Consider the following 16,900-nt stretch of genomic DNA (forward strand, 5'->3'; position numbering starts at 1 on the left):
ATGAACCTAACTGCAGGGGGTTATGTCAATGCCATTGCAGATTTTTTTACTATTATCACAATTTCGATTTATTAATCGATGTTTTTGGCATGACACAGCATGGGTAATATCTTCAAGATTTTAAACCTATTACAGTATGATAATTACAAACCAGCTTTCATTTGTAACTGGGCTACTAGAAGTGTAATGATAATTATAACAGTAACCGGGGACTGACTTCAGCCAGTGTCCCAAGCTAGGCACTATGCCATGTTGAGACAAGAAACATAGGATAAAGTTGTACGTACTTCAATCTGTGACTGATATTTTAAAAAAAATTCAAGAAAGACTAGTATATTAACAACAAGCACAGATTATTAATGCAATGTTTACGGTAAAACACAAGCACCACATACATATGTTAAAATTTGTGAGGCTAAATTTTCTTTTCCTGCAGGTAAGCTGGAATATGGAACAATACAACCAAATATTAACAATTAAGTTTTAAAATACAATGAATATGCAAATATATGCTAATTAACTCTTGTAGACATAAGATTTGAGATAATATAAAATGTGTGGTAATGATTAGATACCTAAAAATTTAGCAGCACTGTGTTTCTGCAACGTCTTCAATTGGACCACAGTGGTTCTGAAACGCCTCATGGTTCTAATCCATTAACAAACCATCAAAAACTGAATGGATGAATCACGTTAAGATTATTCAACACAAGACACAAATATCTTCTCTCGAGCGCAGAAAAGAAGATTACCTAACAAATGACTGATGCTCAAGTATAAACAGCACCAACAAGTCTAGCCTGCAGGGCATTGAATCTGCAAAACTTTTTGGGTATCTAGAAATGACATAGCTGGTGCAAAAACCACAAATAAATATTACAATCCTTTTTTTTTTTCCAAGATAAATTAACGGCAATTGACATTCACATAGTAGGGGGTGGGCACAGATACATACACTGTTTGTGGTTGTGATAGGCACAGATAGACCCACACTTTATGGTTGTGGTGGACACGTAAACACACACACTTCAGGGTTGTGATAGGCACAAAGAGACAAACACTTTGTGGCGGGTTCAGATACAAACACACTGGTTGTGATAGGCACGGATATACACACACACACTTTGTGGAGGGCACGGAGACACACATACATTTTGTAGTGTGCACGGACACACACTTTGTAGTGTGCACGGCCACACACACACTTTATGGAGGGCAACTGACCGTGTCTGCCAGACTCCCGCTCAGGCCGAGCATTGGGACCTGTATCCGACCAATCACCACGGAGTCGCAGCCGCCTCACAGGGGGCGGGGTCCGCTGTGATGTTTTCTTCAGCTTGTCCAAGCACCCTGCCTCTTCCATTTTAGAGCTCAGGCTCATTCCGTTTTGGTCCTTGGAACAGCAGGAGGTAATTATGAGAAAGAAACAGGAAGAAGCCAAACTGAGACAGAACATTAAAAGAGAGGATAACTCCCTACAGGATAGCATTAGAACCAAATTCTAACTTACCAATCTGTGTTAACTATAATAATTAATTCCACTAAATGTTGCATTTAAAATTTGTTATATTTAAAATTGTTTTTATTAATAAATTATTTTTAATTGATTAATTTTATTGTCCGTAACTAAATAATCTCCATGCAAGCATTCTTGCTTGCTGAAATATAAATCACAAAAAGTGGATTAACTATACAGTATAAACCACAGTTGCATTGTACTGGGAAAGAAAATAATTATCAGAATAAAAAAATAAACTAGAAGTTCTATGTTTGAACAACAATCATTATTAAAAATTTTTATTGAGAAATACGCATGACCAAACATGTGTGTCTTTTTACCTAATGCACTTCTACAATCATAAGAAAGATCTCTGTGGGATGAAGTGTTGTTTACCTTCACGCTGAACAGGTACAGATGGTCAGATGAGTAACTGACAAGAATATCCTCTCCCTCGGGACTGAAGCACAGCGACGTGATGCGATATGACCTGTCCTCAAACTGTGGCACAGTGAATGAGCACAAAGGCCTTAATGCCCCACTATGTTCACTCCAGCCTGCACAAATGTACACAATATTACAATTTGAACACAAAAAATAAGCTTTCCTTAAAAAAAAGTTATCAGTATTTTTTGCTAGAAAGAATACACACAGAAAATACAGTTACATATTATTTAGAATTTTCAATCTGATGTCATGCACCATAATGTAGATACAGTGACATATCACTATATCATTGATAATAGTTTTTCATTCTGGCTTTTAATAAGGCAATAATTAAAAATTATAAGTTTAATAATTAAATTCTGTCTCATATTTCATACGAAATTATTTTCCCCATTAAAAAAACACACTAAAGAGCATTAATTTTTTATTTTAAAATACTTACCCTAGCTAAGATATAATTACTGTTAGTTTAATTATAGAGGATTTTATTTCAATTATTGGTTTTAATTTTAAAAATAATTTTTTTTATATTATTAAATATTATTATATAATTAAAGTGTTCATTTAAACAAAACAATTAAGTATGTTTTCCCTCTAAGCAAATGTTCATATTAGTTAACAAATTTCTAGGTAATTTTAAGTTAAATTTAAGCTAAACATTTTTTCCTGGCTATAATATATAAAGAGAAAACCCATTTTTACATCCTTCAATGGAATAAGGAAAAATAATGCAAAATGCATGAAATTATACAAAGAGGGTTATTTAAAATGAATGAGCATTTAAATGGAATGTCAGGAAGTTGATAAAAAGCAGTATGTATAAAAACTGGAAATATAAGCAAGGAGTTTTACTGTTTAGAATCAGGCTTGTAAGGATGAATGTTTGAATACAGTGGAGTCCCGCTACTCCGAATTAATTTGGACTGAGACCTGTTCGGATGACCATAATTTCAAATTTACCAAATAATTGCTGTAACGCAACAGTGAGTAGTAAAATACATCTCTATAAGTATAAATTTATCACCTAACGCAGTATATAAAACTTTTAAAAGCACAAAATCACTTTAATATGTTGATAATTTGGTCAATATATTCAAAATAATTTTAAAAAACAACAAAAAAATCAAAGATTTTTAATTTTACTGTCATCATCAACTCGTTTCGATTAGCCACTGCATTTAAAATTAAAAATTCAATATGACAACCTAATTGTGAAGGTATGACGAAAAAAAAAAATTAAACAACTGCAGCATTATTAATGCTAACACAGAGAACTCAGGACATCTTAGTCAAAAATAATAATCGAGGGCGTTGAGTGTTGTACCTGATGCTTTTGTACCGAGCATTCGTCGGTCGAACATGCGCACTGTGCTGTCGGAGCAGCCAATAGCGAGTTGGTATGGCACTATGGGGCTCACAGAGAGAGCAGTTACTGCTCGCTGACATGTTATCATTACATCCTGGGGGAAAAGAAAAAATAAATAAACTTTTTACTAAGGCAATTAAAACACTGTTTAAACAATGAACTTAATAGAATGTTATCCATAAAAAATTCTAAAAAAAAAATACATAGATATTAATTATTGTATTACTACTACAATACTATAACTTTGTTTGGATAAGAAGAGAAAATATTTGTAATAAATATCAGGTAGTGAAAATGTGTGGTTCTAAGTTTTGCTGGACTATTCTACTACTGATCAGACGAGTAATAATAAGTTGTTTAGGTCCACAGTTTTGCAAGTTCCCGCTTTTGTAAAATCACCAACCTAAGTGAACAGTAATTGGGTTGACTGGCAAGTCGGCTCACCTCTTTGCACTGTGGCTTGTTGCACTTGTTCTTGATGCGCAAGTCGAACCACCGAACCGTGCCATCCTCACCGCAGCTCAAGAACGTGTGAGGGTCGTTAGGGACAGTGATGACCTCGTACGTTGTCCCCGAGTGGCAGTTGAACTGGTTGTACAGGCTCTCGTCTTTGCTGATCAAGTCTGCAAGGAAAACAACCAACTTTGAAAGGAACATGGAGAAAAAAAAAATTTTTACACCAAATATTTATATTTATCACCTTTCCATAATTTATTATTTTCAAGTACTGCATGCTTCTCTCCCATAAATCCCACAATTCTGTTACAATGTTATACCAATTGAAATATTATTTTAACTGCTACACCATTGAAAATAAGCTATTAACACAACTTCATGCAATACAGTGTTAATTTTTTCTGAAACATCAAAGTAACAATCTCGGTTGACTCCTGTGTTACAAGGAACAAATTCACAGAGCTAAACTCATTTATGTCAAAAATACTAGATAGAACATGCTCTTGAAGGAAATTATTAGTTCTGTTGATTTCCAGGTTGTAACAATGAATTAAGGTTTATTGCCCATTACTATACAAAAGATAAACAATGAAAAGAAGATAAAGAATTAACTAAATTCATTTTGAGACAGGCTTAAATTTGGGGGAAAAGAAAAAAAAAAAAAATTCATGCAGAATTCTGTCCATCAAAAAAAAAAACCAAAAACAAAAGATGTGATGAATCACTAGTGACCCAGCCAAGATCACACAGTCATCAAGCAATAAGCATAGTGTCATGACTGTATACAGGCCATACATAGTCATTTATACTATAATTTACTGAACCTCCAAACAATGAGTAATTTTAGCCTACTGATAAAGTTCAAGACTGCAAAAAGTCAGGTAATAAACTTTTTGCAGCAATGATATACGTGCTCAAAATAACCATTCTGATCTGGAAAAATTGAGGTCAAAATTGATCCATATTATTTTGCGAATTATGGTTTGTAAACTCAAGGACTGTTTAGTAACTTTCAGTGAAGATGAGTTCTTTAACTCACTCAATTCTCTCGGCCATTTCTCAAGTGCTTGGCTATCCTGAATGTTTGTCTTAAATGTTAGTACACTTAGACTAAATGTAACGTATACATTAAAATACTGCTGTCCAATCCAAAAAAATAAAACATTACAAGAAATTTGGTGGCAAATTTACATAATTTCATGCAAATATTTTAGTTTTGCCTTCACTCACTGAGATTACAAACAAAATTTGTTGAGTTCTGTCTTCACTCATTGAGATAATTCACAAAATTTAACACCAAGGAAACAAAAATAAAAACACTAAAAAGAAACAGGTAAGACTGATGCAACAAAATTGCAAGAAATTATATTCTCTAACCCACCCTTTTTCTTTGAAAAATTCAGAAGTCACAAGTACACCTTGGGAACTTTCCAATTAATATCACAGTTTTTTTTTCATCAGTTCAGTGATATTTTTTTTTATTGGCTAGAATCATATAGTAAATATTTTTTGAGTTTGGTACAAATCACAACAGTATTCATATTTATATTTTGCCCAGGATTTGGCCGGTGTTCTAATTAACCACCTGCTTCCATGTATGCCAATTTTACAAAAAAAAGTTTCTTACAAACACAAAATTAAAAGAATGCAAACTGTTAGATGCTGAGTGTTTAGCCACATGCTGGAATACAAAATGCAAAGATGATTGTGCAACATGAAACAACAACATAACACAGCAGGGTTGACGTTGCAAGGGTCTGCTGACCTGTGTAGAGGATGATCCCATCCCCAGAACATGACACTACGTGGTGGTTGCTGCTGTTTGGAAGGAACTTGGCACTAAATATGTTTGCCCGATGGCTAGTCTTGTAATCACTCATGACCTACACACATGCAAAAAAAAACACAAAACACTGTTTTCATTTCTTACGACTACCTGCCAGATATGATACATTCAACACTACTAAGTACTTTATATTCGTAATATTTATCATAACACATACTTCAATTTTACAGCATAAAAATGACTTAGGTACCGTCAAGTGGGGTTACTTTGACCAAATTTGTTAAAAAAATGTAAATAATTCGTAAGCATATTGATAGAAAGTAAAACCAAACATAGCACATTTGGGGCTGGCACTTAAGCTAACTGTGCAAATGTGTACATCTTAATTATCTCTCATTAATTTGGAACAGGATTTTTTTTCTAAATGGTCAATGTTATCCTTTGTGTGGGGTAACTTTGACCACGTGTTAAAAACCTCAGGTTGAGGCATCCTGAGTCATAGTAACCCCACAGGGATGAATGATTGACCCTTTAAATGATAAAATGTAGCTTTAATATTGTTATATACTATATTTTACATTCTGTTTTACTTCAAACTAAGAATGTTAAACATAAAATATTCAAATATTATAATTATAGGTGTCATGCAACTTTAATAATGACATATTTAAAAACTAGGAACCAATATTTCACATAAAATATTTGTAACACATTTAACACTTGAACATAAATGTTTTCAAAGTTTTTCACATCAGTAACACACACTTAGTTTATATCAAATCCTCTGAGTTCATCCTGTAAAAAAATGCAAATCACGTTTCAGCTGATCGGGTTTGCTCAGCACACTGACAACTTGATCCCTTGAAATCACACTCTCGTCAAGAATTTCAGGCCACACAAATTTACCAGTATTCCTTTGTCGTTTCAGGAATTTCACTTGCAATTCGGAGTTGTCCCCAACAAAAAATCTTGCGTGTTTTGTGCATAGTTGGTATCCACGAGACCACAAAATCACCAGGGTTGATATTTTGTGAACTGGTTGCCTGTTCGCTGTTTGTAGCCTGTTCTGTGGATGGTTCCGATGAATTGTTGACATCACTGTCATTACTAGAAACAGATCCACATGGATCATCAACCAATTCTTCTTTGGCAAAAGAACCACTGTCCTCTCTGGAAAATGATCCACACGGATTATTACCAATGTCTTCTACTCCGACACTCTTCCCAGGTATTACATTTACCTTGGTGCGTTTTCTTCTGGGTTGTGAAGTACCATCATTACCATGCCTCATGTTTTGTAGCATTTCAACCACCACTTCAGAAACCCTAGGCATAATTTCTTCCAAATCTGTACTTCCTCCTGGGGCAATTTCTCCAAAACTTCATCAGGGTTAAAAGGACTTATCCCACACTTTCTAAATCCAGATATAAGGTTTTGACTACAGCCATCTTCACCAGGACCGTTCACTTTGTCATACAAAAACTTTAACAATGAAGGGAAACTGTCTTTTGACAGAGTTTGAGTTTTCTTTTTCAGCCCATTTTTCCAGTTATCAAGAATTTGGTGCCAGTATTTTTTAAGAGGGCCATAAAGGCTTACCTACCTTTTGCTCATGTTTTGCGTGCAGTCGGTTGATGAATGTACCTTTTGCAATTTTGAAGTGTTATGGACATTCTTCCTGCTTTTACTTCGGCCATTGCAATGTTGAGGACATCTTTAGAAATACTATTGTATTTCCTATTGAGTAGTTCTCTAATATACTTCCTTGCCATGATCTTCCTGTGAACAGATTTACAAAACAATGTAGAAGCTGGTGTACCTACCATATTAAAAAAAAATATGAATATTATTTTGACACTGGGGTTACTTTGACCGGTCAAAGTAACCCCATTTCACATAAAAATATGCCATGTTTTAATGAATTATGAATACTGCATACTAAACATCCATGAGCATGTAAATATTTATTGTAATCCATTCAGGATAAATAATTTGTACTTACCAAATCGTAAAACAATGAGAAACTGTGAAGATTTTCTTTCACCATGCAGATTTTATCTGGCTTCTAATTAGCATCAAAAATAACAGATGAACATCATAGATAACATAAACATAAAATATTATATAAAGCTTTTTTAGTCCTTAGAGAACATTTAAAAGAGTTCACACAATGGAAAGTACGCCATGTTTGATATGATAATTTTCATACAATTGCCACCAGAGGTGCTACAATATTTTATTACTTTTTGGTCAAAGTAACCCCAGTGGTCAAAGTAACCCCACTTGACGGTAGTGTCATGTGTACCAATTTTACCTAAGCCACAATGAAATACACCACAAACACTTGTGATTCAAACCCAAAAATCTGAGATAGTTTTTTTCTTTCTAAACAAAACTGAATAATACAAATGTTTGTTAATTGGTGCAACTATAGCCCAATGATTAGTGCATTTGCTCCTCATTACAACAAACTGTATTTCATTCTCGGCAGATCTGGTCCGATTTTAGCAAATCGGGAACATGGTAGGTGGATCTTTAGGTTTTCTGAAATCTTTGTTTTACCTGCAATTTTATCATTTCACTGCACTTCACCACACCTAACCTAGTCTCTCTGGCAGTAGGTCCTATGAAGGTGCAAGCCTCTCTCATATTAACCACTTGAATGTTACTTTAATTCATTCCCACTGATAAAATCAAAGTGTTCCCTCAGAGCCACAGTACATAACAGGTGCAGAGAATTGAATGTATTTTCATACAAGTAAAAATTATATTTCAATTAAATTATGATGTAACACCACTTACTATGGCCAAAATTATCATTTTTAACTTCAATGCTGGGGTCACAATGTATAAAAGCTTTCTTATTACATTCAAAATTAACATAACTCAGAACATATTTGGTACTATTCAAACTTTCAATTTTGTTTTGCTATGAGCATGACATAGAAACACCTTTATACAAACAGTTTTAATAATTCAGATTTAAAGATTATAATTCTTATAAATTAGTTAGGGACTTTATATAATTCCATCAAATATCAATATAGAGAGAAAACCATGTTGAAACAACCAAGCAGTTTACTTAAAGGAAGAAAAATTTATTTTCTTTTAGATCAACTAAAATTACTTCCACGCCTCTCACAATAATTCCTGCTACAGGTTCTCGGCTGTTCAACTCTACCAGTAAAACAAAGCAGGTTATAGATTTCAGTGTACAGCCGCTGCTGTCTGAACGCCAATGCGGAGAGTACAAACTGTGGACCAACGTTGTAGTTGTAGGCGTCTGTGATGACGAGGTGCTGGTCGTCAGAGCCGGACAGGAGGTACTGGCCGCTCTCCGACCAGCAGAGGGAGTTCACGCAGCCGTTGTGGACCGGCAGAGATTGCAGGAGGCTGAGGCGCTGGAGCATGTCCTTGCTCCCTGGAAGAAGAAAAAAAAAAGATTCCAACTACTCAGGACGCCAGGTCGTCCTAGCGACTAACTTCCGCCACGATACCAAGATATACCTGTACAGTGGTTCTGAAAACATCAGCCAATTTTGTTGTTACAAAATCTTGTTGTACAGAAATGACTGGGTCTAAGAAACCGAGATGATGTTTAAACTGCATTAAGTTAACACTAATGATTTTACATCAAGTTGCTATATAGGTACCATTTAGTATTTTAATGTTTGATAAATAAAATCTAAAAGTATTACTTCTCACAAAAGTATGTTTTTTTTATCACTGGTTTCGAGATTTTGTGCATGGCTCCTAAACTTTAAAAGTTTTGAAGAGGCCCGTTATAACTTATGCTTCACACACACCAGTTATATACACCTCCCAGAATAAATTATTTTTATTAGGGGCCGGCCAGTCAAATCCTTGAACCCTTGCACACCATCAAATCTCTTTTATTTGAAAGAACTGAGATTTGAAGAAAAATATTGGATGAAATTTAAATTCAAAATTTCAACACTGACATCCTGAAGTATTTTTACATCCATGGTACTTATGTTTTCCTTTAAACATATTCTATTTCCATTCCTTCACATATTTCCCTTGTTTGCAGCTAGACACTTAGTTTGAAGAACGAACTTTTAAACAGTTGAATGTTTTAACACCATAATTAACGTTTTATTTTATCATTTTATTTTCAACCCTGAGATATAGATTTGGATTCAAGGAGTAGAAAAGATTTGAAGTACTCTTTGTAATTAGAATTTGAGATGCGGATTTGAGAAAATTGGAATGTGACCCATCACTAATTTTTATTTGACTTGTAAGTTTAAATTCTCGTCAACTATAAGGTCATTAGAAGCAGAGGGGCACCACTTAAGTTTTGGAAGGGAAAAAAAATGCATGCGATTACCTTGATGAGTAGGACAAAAATTACAAGTCAATAAAATCCATTGGAAGCCTTATAAGTTTTGTGATATGCACAGATCACCTTTACCCTTTACAGTTATGTTCATGGTAACGTTATAAATTTGGGGTCTATAATGAGTACATAAAGTAATGGCAAAATTATTTCCCCCGGGGCCCTCAATTTCTCTCAACGGTCCTGCACATGAGCACTGGTTTGGAGTTGATGTTCGAGCTGATCCCACACACGTTCTATCGGGGAAACATTGGGAGACCTTACTGGCATACGTGTAACTAAACATGACATAGACCAGTGATGGCAAACTGGCGGTCATCAGGTTTGATGGACCACACAGCTACCCCTGGCCAATTAAAAAAAAGTGACAGTAATTATTAAATGTAATGTAATTAAATGATAGCAATGTGGTATCTGTTCTTGAACTGGTCTCAGTGCGATATCACTACATCAGAAGTATGAGACAGGAAATGAATAGCTGCAGATTTAGCTCCTAATCAATATAAGGAACGTATCTTATCTTTACACACAAAATGTTATGTCAAGCTGTTAATTGCCACTTGAACAAAAAGGACAAATTTTCTTTAAAATAACACTTATTATTTTACTATTTTTTTATATATATAAAAAAACAAGGAAAATGCTTTTAAAGATCTGAGTTATTTCTCACACTAATAGAAAATAAATATTTTCAAATGACCTTAAGAAGCTTCTGAAACATTCACAACTGCCTAAAAAAATTAGCTACATGATGTAATGAAAGGTTTTTAATAAGGGCATTCTATTTTACAGCACATTCTGCAATCTAGTACCAATTGAGCAGCTAATGCTGGGATTTCTTTTGGAGGATTCGGCACTACTGTGCTGCCGCCGTTTTAAGTTCTCTCAGAGTTTACTGTTAAAAGCCCATATCACACGATGTGAGATTTCATGCAGGCTCTGCAAAACTGCCATCCAAGCCTCCACAGCAGCAGATATGGATGTTTCTATGGAAGAAACTATCAAATGTAGAATTATGACTGGTGTAAGCCTAACTTGTGCAAATGGTTTTATGATATTTAATTTTTTTGTTGTTTTTGTATTGCACAAACATGGATGTTTAAATGTATAATTGTCACATAATACTGTAACAACTTAAATAAAATATGATCACCACATTTCAAATCAATAATCAAGAAAACATCAATTCCTGAAAAATAAATTACAGTTTTTAACACTAGGGGCACACCACCACTTCATTCTAATTGGGTAAAATTTCCACCTTCTATGAAACCTTTCACAGATATTCGAACACTAACTTACCAATTACAAAAACTTCCATGAATTCCAAGGAAACTTACATCATGTGACAGGGCCTTTACTATAAGGTTTCATTTTAGTACAATGTTTCCAGTTTTCCAGTGGGACATATTTCACGAGTAAATTTCTATAGTGATTTTTAGGAATAAGATCAAATTCATATGTACATTTTTCTTTCTATAAAGCATTTATAACAAATTGCTTTAAATACCATTGTACCTTATTTAAATTTTTTCTGTGATATTCCTGTTCAAACGAAATTGACATTAAATAAACTGGCAAAATCAGTAATCCCGCAAGGCTGTGGTCATGGGTGTGGATCTTGAGGAAAGGAGGGCAGTCCCCGTCCTGGAATTAAGAAGCCCCTCACTGCCTTCACTGAGCGGGCCCTCTTGCAAATTCGTGACTGTGAAACAGGGTTGATAAATGTAAACGTCAAAACTGTGTTTTATGGAAAACCTTCTGTATATTTTACAGTTTGCTACTTATTGCATGCATACAGGCCAACGTAAGGGCAGTATATAACATACAGTGACTTGGGTTGGTTAAGACCCACAAGCAAAACTCTCTGGCAGCACGGTCCCCTTTGCTTATTTACCCCCCCTCCAAACCCTACAGATTTGGATTAAAGACCTTCAACTGTATTTGCTACTTTTAAAATGTCAGGTAAATACATACTTGCAATTTAAAATGTTTGCTTGATTAATTGTGTTGTGGTCACTCACTACAAGTTCTCCATGTCCTGGGTTTTCACAGCTGGGTAATGTGCATATTAAACTGCTTCTATAATTTAACTTTATAAAAATTGAAATAGGCAAACTTGGGGGTTGAAGCAAAGCCTTAATGTTACAGTGATATTATTGTAAAAATTTGTGTTCTTTAAAATTACTGATGTTATGAGGCAATTATTCTGTAATATGTAAAAACTACATTTGCTTGGACTTAATGAGACAGACTGTTTGAAAATTTACCATGTATGTACTGATTTGATAGTTGTGTTAATATTAATAGCCATTGTTATCTTTATAGTTAACTATTACTACCAAAATTGATTTCTAGTACATAGTAGACAGTTTCAGCTTCGTAACTAACAGTACTAGTAAGTATTTATTCTACCTGAGTTAGTACAAATTTAAGTGGAATTTCAATACAACTATTTATTATAATAATTATACAGCATTCAAATAGCAAAAATTTATAACAAGAGCAGTAACTAATGTGATACAAACGTTCCTAACGGGATTCAGTTGTTACAGCCTAATTATGTGCCACAAATGCTTATGGATTGGAAGGTTATCAGCTCCAAGTGTGATGGTCAGTGTATCAGAAGCAGTCTGTGATGTGATATCAAACCTCAGCCTGTGTTGCTTGCCAGCAATCCGACCTACTTCAGGAACTATTTTTAAATGCTGATGCCCTTGGTGTTTCACAACCCAAACTGAGAAAAATATAACTGGTTGATACGTTATTATATGCAAAACATTTCCATAGAAAAATAATATTAAATGGGGGAAAAAAAAATTAATACAGCCCCCTGAACTTATTCAGCCTACATGTTGGATACTTAACAAGTGAATCAGAAAAATTATAAGATTAAATTATAAAATGATATATGGAAACCACTAATCTCATAATAATATACTACAGATATTATCAACCCCATTTTGCAGTGTGGGATGACTGATTGTGACATAAGGCGTAATATCAATTAAAGCAATAACTCACCTTTAATTCTAGCATGAAATGTATTTTGTACAGTTTAAAATGTTTAGTTCTAAGTTAAAGCTGTTTCTAATTATTGTGAAAAGCTTCTTTATTTTTATAATTATTTTTATCAGTCAGCATTATCTGAAGATCTAATTTAAAGGTGACTGAATAGAAAGGCCAAATAACAAAAATGTCTACCAGATGACACATTGGATTATAAATTATTGCCATTTATAGGAGACTATAACACTTAATAGCTATTCACTGTGTTAGTAATAATGTGACATTTGTTAAGTCATAACTATTATTTTGTCACCCAATAAACATCAATGGTGTAGTTTTAAATTTAACATTTTACTATACTACCTATATCTTGTTTAAACATATATTTTTAAGAAGTAAATTTCTTTTAGTAAACAGTATATCAGATAAAGGTTTTTTTTCTGTTAAAATTTTTTATTTTGGACGACAATACTAGAAATAAGCGCGCAAGTGGACTGTGAAATCAACAACAGAGTGTACTGCTGGGGCATACTGGCAGGTGGCCATAAGAGCTGCCATACATATTACTGCCCACGTGAAAAGGCAAGCAGAGTCACCAAAACAGGAGCGGCCTGCTGTGTGTCCAGAAATTAAGAGTTACACTGCAACTTTTACCTTAGGAGCCTAGGTGTTTGGAGGAGCCTAACACATTTTGATGTCAAATATAAGTGAATTTTGGTCAGATATGTTATGTCCGGAAATGCAACCCTGAAAAGTTACAGAATGAAAAATTTGTAATTCGCGAGCATCAGGGCACTACTCCAGCGACTGAGAGGACAAGCGATCGCAGCGTGGAGTATATGGTAGACAAGAAGGCACCTTAAAACCACAACTGGGTGTCCATTATAATACATTGTGGGGAAAAATGCTAACCATTTTCTTTACGGATGTGCTTTGGTTTCTAATTCCGAAGGTTGATGTCAAACAGGGGCTACGTCTCTCCTATTTCTGTGCCTGGCTTGTCACCTGCTTCCCGCGGAGCGTTTGAATGTCATTGCACTGCGATCATAAGTATTCTCAGCCAGTGTGTGCTCTGATGCCAAATTCAAATCCCTGCACCACTGTTTATGCTCCTAACTTTCAAAGGTTGTATTTTCCGACTTATGTTCCTTAAAGACATTTGCTTATTTTGGTATTCCATGCCCACCCCCCCCCCCCCCACCCCACCATTAAAATTATGCCTAGCAATTTCTGAACGTCCTATATATTTTTTGTACCAGAGTTGCAGGTTTTCAAAACTCAACCAGTGAAAATGAATAGTTACATTACCTGACTGGATTTGCGACCTTGTGCAGGGCTAACGAAACTTGTTACTGTAAGGGAACTTTAGAATGTAATTAGGTACTGTACTTAACAGGGTAAGATAAAACTGTAATAAAAATCAACAAACAAGTCTTTTTAAAGAAAAACAAGTGTGTGCAAATTTTTTTGTTGGGCATTATCAAATATGTTTTGCCCACTGTACATAATATTTGTATGGCTCTATACTTACTATGCCTTAAAAACATAATTGGTGTCCATCATGGTAAATAATGCTAACCATTTTCATTTTCGATGTGCCTTTGGTTTCTAAATCTGAAGGTTTACTTCGACTATGGGCTACGCCCTTCCTACCAGCCTGATGTCTCTCTTCATCAGCCTCTGTATCTCTGCTCGCCAACTACTTCATATTTTAACCGCCCGCCGAAAAGTGACTGTGTGTGTACAATAACTAGCAACGTGTGTTACTTTCTTGTAATGTATTGTTACGAACGTGAGCAAGGCCGAGACACGTGCAGGTGCAGAGCTGGCTGGCGACTGCCGCAACATGATATGCGCCGCGCGCGCCTGGAAGATAACAAGGATTGTTGCTTTCCCCCCTCCTTCCCTCCACTCCCCGCACGGCGCCCTGCCTTTGACACGTAACTGACACCAGACAGCTGCGGAGTTACACGAGCCGCCGACACGTGTTTCGAGAGATTTCTGCCGTCGGGTCGGCGCGGAAAGACGCGACTGGCCCCAGCCGCGCTAGGGAGTTCTGGAAGGTTTCTGGGCCTATATATGTGCCCGGGACGCCGACCTTGGGTTCAGAGTGAGTCATTGTTCAGTCGGGAGTTCTCCCGCAGCGGAGTTTCCGGGGCGATAGTGCTACGGGTGCGGTAGAGTGGCAAAGTCCTTGGACGAAGGTTCCAGGGCAGGGAGTGAGTGAGTTCAGAGTGAAGTCGGGAGCTTTCCCGCGGCGGTGTTTCCGGGCGATAGAGCGGCGAAGTCCCTGGACGAAGGTTGCAGGGCGAAGAGTTCAGTTCCGGGCGATAGTGTCGCGGGCGCGGCGGAGTCCCGAGCGAAGTTCCGAGCAAGGCGTCGAGTGGGATCTCGGCGAAGGCAAGTGCGTCAGCGGCGGCGGAGTGCGGCGACTGAGTCCCGTGGCTGAGATCCACGAGGGGCACTGCGGCGAGAGTTGCGCCAGAAGTGCGGCCCAACGAGGTGTGTGGATTGTAAGAAACGAGTGACTGGTTAAGCAACATTTTTAAATGTAATTGATTATTTGGCAATTTTATAAGATTAAGATTGTAAGTGACATAAGTAGTGGCCATCAATAAAACTGTGTGTGTAATAAAATCTTTAATTAGGCTATCCTTTACTAACCCTGTAAATTGTAACAGTATTCTTTATAGTTTTTAGTTTAACAACAGAATTAATTTTATTACATGACTATTAAGCTAATTATTACATCTTGGATGGTATCATTATAACTTTTATAAGTTATATTTTATTTAAGCTTTTTACTTAATTATGTTTAATTCAGTATGCCAGTGTTAAAATTTATAAGTAATATTGCCCTTGTTTTGTTTGTACATGTTTAGTTATAAAAAGCGATTGTTAATATTCAAATAGCATAACCGGGCCACCAACCAATAGAGCGTGCAGACATGTCGCATGCCTGCTGTGCAGCAATAAAGGAAGCAGCGGCCACGTGACGTGGCCTGGACACCTCCGATATTAATATTGTAGGTCCTCGGCCTTGCATAAATTTAATTATTTAATAGTCTTTTGATAAGGTTCAAGTGCCTTTTCAAATAAATATATTTATTGAACTGTGTGTCTGTTTTTTTGACCAGCGGTGAGCTCCTCAGATATTGAAGAGTGAGGAATGGCTCGAGTCTCCTAGTTTAAACACCAACAGCAAGCTTGGTTTTTGTGATTGGTCACTCAAGGAGGATCAAGTCTTGCTCCACACAGGTGATGTAAAGGCTTTGGGTATGAGAGTCAAGCCAAGGCCATATCCTCTTCAAACCCAGTCAGAATTTGAAACTGACACTTCGTGGGGTAAGTAAATTAAGTAATAGTATCAAAAATACTTCTTAAAAACTGTGTTATTTAAATAAGCAGCTACTAAATATTTTATTAAAATGTTACTTTGACAGAGAAGTAGTGTAAAAAAAATAGATATTTAGTTTTAGGGAAAAAATTTAAGACAATAAATCAATAAGAACCTTTGAACTGGCCTGTAGCCAGATAATACACAACAGAGTAATGACTAAAATGCCTCCCCCATCTAACAAAGCATCAACTGACATTTGGCTCAAAAACTCACGTTTAGTACTGTTGTAGAGTTGTACCCTCATCGAATCTGAATAAGGTTGGTCGTAAATCTGTCGGAAAAGAGTGGTTCCCGCTTTGCGCTTCATTTTGCGAAATTAAGCTTGTTCCTATAGACACTGCGGTTTCTTCCACGATGAACTACACCAGCGAATAGTTGTTTTGGTGCGAGCATGCACAACTTACAGACGCTGGCGAAAAATAACACCAGGAACTGCTTTAACACAACATGAGTTCTCCTCGACTGATGTTTTTGGCACAAGTACACATACAGCGTTCCGCACGTACGCTATAAATACCATGCATATTTAACATCGCACCATCTCAGCTGACAGCTTCGTTCGTATCCCCAAAACAGA

The 16,900-nt window shown here is 36.0% G+C and overlaps 1 protein-coding gene across 1 annotated transcript in view; it reads right to left on the reverse strand.

Annotated features, from left to right (window-relative positions):
* LOC134533086 (DDB1- and CUL4-associated factor 6-like) overlaps nt 1–16,891 on the reverse strand; it is a 35,921-nt gene extending 19,030 nt beyond the window's left edge. The window contains exons 1-7 of the mRNA XM_063370324.1: nt 16,537–16,891; nt 8,821–8,975; nt 5,533–5,650; nt 3,756–3,934; nt 3,270–3,405; nt 1,895–2,055; nt 1,225–1,393 (exon numbers count right to left, since the gene is read on the reverse strand). Of these exons, the coding sequence (XP_063226394.1) occupies nt 1,225–1,393; nt 1,895–2,055; nt 3,270–3,405; nt 3,756–3,934; nt 5,533–5,650; nt 8,821–8,975; nt 16,537–16,630 (1,012 nt within the window). The 5' untranslated portion in view covers nt 16,631–16,891. The remainder of the gene's footprint in view (nt 1–1,224; nt 1,394–1,894; nt 2,056–3,269; nt 3,406–3,755; nt 3,935–5,532; nt 5,651–8,820; nt 8,976–16,536) is intronic.
* Between the last annotated feature and the right edge of the window lie 9 nt (nt 16,892–16,900).

This window comes from Bacillus rossius, chromosome 6 (genome assembly GCF_032445375.1).
Source record: "Bacillus rossius redtenbacheri isolate Brsri chromosome 6, Brsri_v3, whole genome shotgun sequence".
In the NCBI taxonomy this organism is placed as follows: Eukaryota; Metazoa; Arthropoda; class Insecta; order Phasmatodea; family Bacillidae; genus Bacillus; species Bacillus rossius.